A 7,419-nucleotide genomic window follows, 5' to 3' on the forward strand; every position below is an offset into this window, starting at 1 on the left:
AACTAGTTGCCACCTGATCAGCCATTAACATATTGAATTGCCCTCGTAGTATATTTATTGTTTCTTTTACTTTCTTATCTCCTGGATTAGATATAAGTAATTGTTCTTTCTTTTTTATTTCTTCCTCTATCTCTTTACGCTTCTTCTGTTGTTTTAGTCTATATTTATTATTCATATGTATTAAGATGCCCCTCATATAAGCCTTACTAGCATCCCAAACCATTTCCATAGGAGTACCCTTATTCATGTTAATAACAAAAAATTCTCTCATTTGTTTTTTAAGCTCCTTTACATTTTCTTCATATCTAAATAAGTTTTCATTCAACCTCCAAGACCTCCTTTCTCCCCTCTCCTGTTCCAATTCAATCCAGACCGGACTATGATCAGTTAAAATTCTTGGACATATCTTCGTCTTCTTCACCCTGGAAATAAAATCATTTGTGATTAGTATAAAATCAATCCTGGAGAAGGATTGATGTCTATCAGGAAAAAAAGTAAAATCTTTTTCCTCCAGGTTACGTTCTCTCCAGATATCTCTCAACTCTATATCTTCCATCATATCAAAAAAAGATTTAGGTAGTTTTGCACGTGCTGAAGTCTTTGATAAGCTTTTTTTATCTTTCTGCGTATCAATTACTCCATTCCAATCACCCATTAGTATAAAAGATTTATAGTCCTACTGTATTATTTTAGTATGTAAAAATTTATAAAACTTGTCTTGTTGCTGGTTAGGGGCATATATTCCAATAAGAAGCATTTTTCCAGACTGTGTCAATAATTCAATTGCAATATATCTTCCTTGATCATCTGCCTCAATTAGATTAGCTGATAGTCCTTTCCTTACATATATGACTAGTCCATTTTTCTTCTCTGGCGCTGATGCCACAAAATTTGTACCTAATCTTGAATTTATCAAATATTTTTGGTCTGATAATCTAATATGTGTTTCTTGTAAGCAAATAACATCATTGTTGAATTGTTTCAAGTAGTGAAATACTTTCTTTCTTTTTTGTGGTGAATTTAAGCCATTGACATTCCAAGATAGGAATTTAGTTGCCATCTTTGGCCCTTCGAAGCCTTGTGAGCATCAGCTGAAGCTCCTCCTCCACCTTACTCTTCGGCCTAGCTCCCCCCACTGCTTCTGTTTTTTGGACTTCTTGAGGTGAATCTTGAGTTTGTTGCCCTTTTGGTTGTTGTTGTTGCAATTTATAAGTTGATCGGGTCAGTTGTTGTGCTTTCGGCTCTCCCTTCTTAGGTGGTTCCAAAGTTGGGGGTAAACCCCCAAGATCCAAATCTTCTTCCATAATAATTCCTCCAGCTGCAGCTGCAGCATAGGTTTGTATCTGTTTTCCATCTTTTTCTTGTTGTAACATCTCCATTTTCTTCCTTCCCCCCCGCCCCCCGGTGAGGGTGGGTATCCAGCCTGTAACACATTTACATAAAAATCTTTTGCCTTCCAAACTGTGTTTAACTGGTATCTTTCTCCTTTATAAGTCACTATTAGACCAGTTGGAACGTCCCATCTGTATGCCACTTGTTGATTTCTCAACTCATTTACCAGAAAGCCAAAGTCTTTCCTGCTTCTCAGCATCTTTGGAGGAATCTCTTTCAAAACCACCACCTCCTGCCCAGCCACCTGAACTTTATTCTTGTAAGAAGCTTGTAGAATTTCATTTCTGATCCTCCTAGTTGTGAAATAAATCACCACATCTCGTGGCAGCTGTCTTTGTTTTGCCAACCAGGAATTAACCCTGTAAATTTTATCAATTTGAATTGCCACATCTTCTGGTCTTTCTTTAATTATCTCCGCCATAGCATCAGCACAAATGTCTTTTAAATTTTCTTTACTATTTTCCTTCAGGCCTCTCAATCTCAAAGCAAACTCCATAGATCTGTATTGTAACATTACCAATTCATCATCCACTTTCTCTGTTCTAGTCATGACATCACCCATTTTGCTTTCCAAATTTAAGTTGGCTTCATTAATTTCTTCAACTTTCCCATCAAGCTGAATAAACCCCTGGAGTCCCACGGAGCGTGTGTGTCTGAGACCGGCCTTGCGGGGGCTGCTGCTTGCCCTCCCTGGCTGTGGGGCCTAGCACTCCCTGACTGTGCCCCCTGCTTGGGATAGCCCCAGCCGTGCCAGATGGGTTGCCCTCCACTCCCTGGAGCTTGCTGCTGGCACCCGGCTCGGCCTCCAGGATCTCGAGCGCCCCTCCTCAAAGGAGCCCGCTGGTGGGGCACGAAATAAAGCCAGGTCATGGCACATGCTTGAAAGTAAATCAAGAAGCCTGTAATTGTGGAAGAACAAAGAATGCTTATTTACAGGAAATATGCATGTGTAAATCTTGTAACAATTCTGGGTAGTTAGAAAGCTGATAAAAGTAACAAGAGTTAGACAACTCAGCTAAAAGGTAGGAATAGTGATGGCCTGCAGCAAATAAAATGTGTATTAGATAACTCCTGGGGCGTTCATTAGCCAAGGCTTAGGAATAGGGACAGCTAGAGACCAATAGAACAAATTGTAGAATTATTACTAAAATGTTTATTAGATGATATTTTGTATTATCCCGCCTTCTTCTTTAGTGAAAATGTATAAAGCTTTCTTAATCCTTTGTTCTTGGCTCTCTTGGCATTTTGGTCAGGAACCCTTTTCCTTGGGGTATCCCAATAAAAAGCAATCAAAACCTGCACCTTGTGTCTGGCGTCCTTCATTGGCTTTGGCACCAGGCTCAAACACGAATCGGAGACAACAGCCACAACGCCCACTCCGCCATTGCCTCCTGAGTCTGTTGGAGGGAAGGAGGGCGCTCCCACAAGGCTTGATGACCTTGGTTCTGTGGCATGGATAGTCTGGTGCTGGGAAGCATCGGGGCGGCCAAAGGAGAAGCCAGAGACTGCTGCAGTCACCTCCAGCAGAGCCACAGGCGAGAGCCGGAGGAAAGAGCGGGGCTTCCCTGGCTGCGGGATGGCCCTCCCCTCTGCCGATCTCCTCCGCTGTGAACGCGCCAAGATTGCCTAGTGCCCACAAGTTCTGGAGGCAAGTCGTTCCACTGGTTAATTGTTCTCACTGTCAGGACATTTCTCCTTAGTTCTAGGTTGCTTCTCTTCTTGATCAGTTAATGCCACGGTGTCGAAAGACAGACGCTGGGTGCTCATCTCCTACCTGAAAGTTTCTGGGATACCTCTTAATGTTTTCTTTCCCAAGTACAGGAAGTCCTTGGTTTTTGGCCCATCTGTCTCTTTCACTGGGCAAATCATGGCTTTTTCCAGAATTAGCTGGGCATCTGAAGTTTTTTTCTGAAATCTCGGTCTCAGATACCACCACCCAGATTCCCTTTACAGTCAAACTGGACTTGAGGTCAGCTTGGACATGCACAGCTATGTCAGTGATCTACAGATCCAGAGATCTAGCCCAATTGCTCCTTGAGTACCCAAGATGGAAATTTGGCAAGACCAAAGTGAGGACTTCAGGGATGTTCAAATCCTTTCCAAAGAGACTCTGCCTCTCCCAGCCTTTTAAACTTTTCCAGAGGCTCCATCAGTAGGGTGGGCTTGTCATTAGCCTCTTCGAGGAATGTGAACGGCCCACACATCACCATTTATTTAATACCAAAAGGTGATAAATTTATCTATGGAGATTCTCATTCATCCGGTCATGGTTGTCCCAAAGGTGCTTTTTCAACTGGACTTTCTGGTCTTTCTTTGAAGACGTTTCACTTCTCATTCAAGAAGCTTCTTCAACTGTCCCTGTGTAATTGTTTTGGGATGCACTGCCTTATAGCGGCGTCCTGAGGGGAGAAGTTGAAACAGTTTATGTTCAGGATGTGTAGGTCTTAGCCCTCCTTCTGACCTGTGCAATATATAGGTCTTCGGTGGAAGGTAGGCTGGTTGCCATGGTGGCGCAGGGTTTGGAATGCAGTATTGCAAGCTGACTCTGCTCACTGCCAGCAGTTTGATTCTTGCTGGCTCGAGGTTGACTCAGCCTTCCATCCTTCCGAGATTGGTAAAATGAGGACCCAGAGTGCCGGAGGCAACATACTGACTCTGTAAAACCACTTAGAGAGGGCTATAAATCAGTATATAAATCTTAAGTGCTATTGCTATTGTTCTTTTCACAGTCTTGACTATCTGTTGGAGTCTGTATTTGTTCTGCTTGGTTGTTGTACCAAATGAGACAGTTAGACATTTATTTAAAAGCCAAAGTGTACACATCCAGCCCACCTTTCTCTTCTCCACTGTTGTTTCTTTGTCTTAATCTCTTTCTTATATATTTTGATCCCTTTGGTTTGTTGTAAAGCATCTCTTTGCAACCTGTACTTTTAAATTGCTTTAGAAGGGAATTCAGTGGAGATAAACAGCTAGCTCAAACTGGCAGATTGAGGGTCAAGCAAGATATACCATTTTACACTGAGACTACATTGGATTAGTTTATTTTGTTTGTATATAAATGTCTGCGTTAATCTGAAAGAAAGAGGAAAACTGTTCACTGAGATTGGTCATTGGAATTCTGTGGTTTGTCAGTTGAGGAGTGACAGTTGGAATGCTCAGCGACTGTTGAAAACAGACGTTTTGGAGAAGAATAGAAGAGATGCTGCTCATTTGGCATTGGAGACCGTGAGAGACAGCTGCAACTATCTGTCCGTGATCGCCAATTGAGGAGATATCACTTTTTATTTCAAATATAATTCCAGTGCTATTGGGTAAGTTACCTGTTACATGTTACAGCGATATCAACTCATTCCAACCACGCTGCACTTAAAATTGTTGCGGTTGAAAAACTCTGGTACAGTTTAGAATAATTATTTGTGAGAACTATCACAGATATTTATCCAAAATGAAATTGTTCCTACTATGTCATAATCCTGTTTGTATGTCCTGAGGGATCACACACACACACACACACACACACACACACACACATATGCAACTATATAAATGAAAGTTAAACTATTCTGTTTTGTTTTGTTTCAGCAAACTTACAGTCACCAACATAGTTCATAGTCTAAGATATTTGCAAATGAGGAGTAATGAAGACCTTCTGGATCCAAGGTAGGTGGCTTCCATTTATGTGAACTCATTGTTATTCTAAGGGGGATTTGTATTTAATGGTTAAATAATATGTCCTGTTCAATTTGTAGTATGTAGAAAGAATAATTAAACTATGGTATGTTAATGGGGGGCAGAATTTCTTCAGTTTTGATATTCATAACATATCTGACATTTGTATACATCTCACAAAGTTCTATAACTGTTAAGGTAACACCTTGCTTTTTTCTTGACAATTGGCTAAGTATTATTTTAATGCCAACATATTTGATTTAAACCTTTTAAAGGCACTGCTTTTTTATAAGCAACTTCAATGTTTTCAGAGATTTGAATGGGAAAAATAATATTTATTCTTTGTATTTGTAAACCACTGAGTCATTTAGAAAGTGTAATGGGTGACATATAAATTTGATTAATAAATAAATTTATACTGCTAAGAAATCAGTTGGAGAAATTTACCTTCAATAGAATCAGTGGTGAATGCCCTTTACACCTCTAGATTATTCATGTATTTATGTACAGGTGTCAGAATAATAGCATAATAGACATATGTTGAGCTATTTTGTTTTGATTTTATTTCAACAGTTCGAAGTTCATTTACATGTCCAATAAATCACTTAATGGGCAAGTACCAAGTGAAACAGAATCCATGATTACAAAATGGTCAGTCTGGATTAATAGGGCCCAGTTTGGTGGTTATTTGCTTAGTATTTTAGGATGGATCCTGTGTATTACCTCAACAGCCACCGATCACTGGAGATTATGGCATGTTAAAAGTAAGGACAACTTGTATCCTGGCTTGTTATGGATCGGAATCTGGAGAGCCTGTTATCTGCACAGCACTCATCCAGAAAACAGATACATCCACTGTGAGGAATTCACTGAAGACCTGAAGATGCTGCCCACCGAAATTTTTCTGGCTCAAGATCTGTTGAGTTTGTGTTGCATTGTGGGAGCCGTGGGGATAACTTTCATGAGCTTTGCCTTGTGGAATGTTGTCAGAGCCATAACACACAAAACTTTTTTGCTCACTCTTTTTAACGTTGGAGGCCTTATGAACTTCCTAACAGGAATCATAATCTTAATTCCTATTTCCTGGAACAGTTATTCCATCTTGATGAATGCAGACATTATGTTTCCTGAGGATTTCCATATGCCTACTTCTCCAGTGTACCAGGAGATTGGAGCTGCTATTTATATTGGCTATATTGCTGCAGTTTTATTATTGGTGAGTGGTGTTATGATCATGTGTAATAAACATGTTTTTCAAAACCGTCAAAGTCATATTTTATTCCCAGCAGCAACTGACATTTGTAGAAATACTGGTTCTTCTGGGACAATCGATCAACGACAAAAAGAGGAGCCTGAGCCCCGGGATGATGTGGTAACATCTGTGCATCGCACAGATATAAAGAAAGAGTCTGTACAATCAGTGCAACAGCAACTGCTTGAGGATGCTAAGGAGGTCCCCATTGTATTAGTTACTCCATATGTGGTCGAATCCCAGATTGAAGGGGAGGAGGAGGCAGTTAAGAGGTTGGACAGCAGGGAATCATGTCCAAGGAGGAAGCATCACCGACCAGAATAGGAAGGCCTTTTCTGCTGGTGCCCAAGATCGATCTATCTATCTATCTATCTATCTATCTATCTATCTATCTATCTATCTATCTATCTATCTGATATCCATCATCTCTCTCTCTCTCTTCCCGGTATTCCCCCCAACTTTCTATATTTCTCTCTCTCCCTCTCTCATCTATCTAAAGTAACTGTTTTGGCTTATTCCCAGACTTGATTTGGTTCCTTGCACCTGATGCCATGCCAAGAACATTACCATCACAAGGGTCGAGGTCTTGAGCTGCTCAAACAGATGAAGCCCCCTCCCTATCTTTCTTTCTGACTCACAGCCTCAGAGCCCTGCCGTTCAACTCATCCCATCTGTCTATCTCACCCCAAATACACCAAATGAGAAAAAATGCCGTTGAACAATATTGTATAGTAAACAATATTTTTAAACAATTGTAATATATTCTAAACAATATATTTAAATTTTCTTTAAATGGTATATTGTTATAATGCTATATATTGTAGAACATTGGTTTTTATATTCTATTGACAAATACTACTGAATTTATTTTGGACATTTTCTATTTTATTATTGTTTATTTACTGTATTGTATTTTGGTTCCACTTTTCATTGTACAGTTACAAAATAATTCATTTTCTACTGAAAATAAATATTATTAATAGTATTGAGTGGGTCCCGATTCTGTGTTCGTCTGGTCTAGCAGGATTGTCTGCCTTCTGTTTGCTTGGGTCTCCGTTGCAAGAAGTCCTGTGATTTTTTAATCTTGCTTCTAGAGCTGCAAAAAA

At 39.9% G+C, this 7,419-nt stretch overlaps 1 protein-coding gene across 1 annotated transcript; it reads left to right on the forward strand.

Annotated features, from left to right (window-relative positions):
- The first annotated feature begins 2,844 nt into the window (after nt 1-2,844).
- Nucleotides 2,845-7,021, forward strand: LOC139325440 (claudin-34-like). The gene is made up of 3 exons (XM_070955318.1): nt 2,845-2,927; nt 5,635-6,277; nt 6,836-7,021. The coding sequence occupies exons 1-3, from the start codon at nt 2,845-2,847 to the stop codon at nt 6,839-6,841; spliced, it is 732 nt and encodes a 243-aa protein (XP_070811419.1). The 3' UTR covers nt 6,842-7,021.
- Nucleotides 7,022-7,419: the final 398 nt, after the last annotated feature.

Source organism: Pituophis catenifer, unplaced genomic scaffold (assembly GCF_029215685.1).
Source record: "Pituophis catenifer annectens isolate HBS135680 unplaced genomic scaffold, rPitCat1.0.hap2 SCAF_16, whole genome shotgun sequence".
In the NCBI taxonomy this organism is placed as follows: Eukaryota; Metazoa; Chordata; class Lepidosauria; order Squamata; family Colubridae; genus Pituophis; species Pituophis catenifer.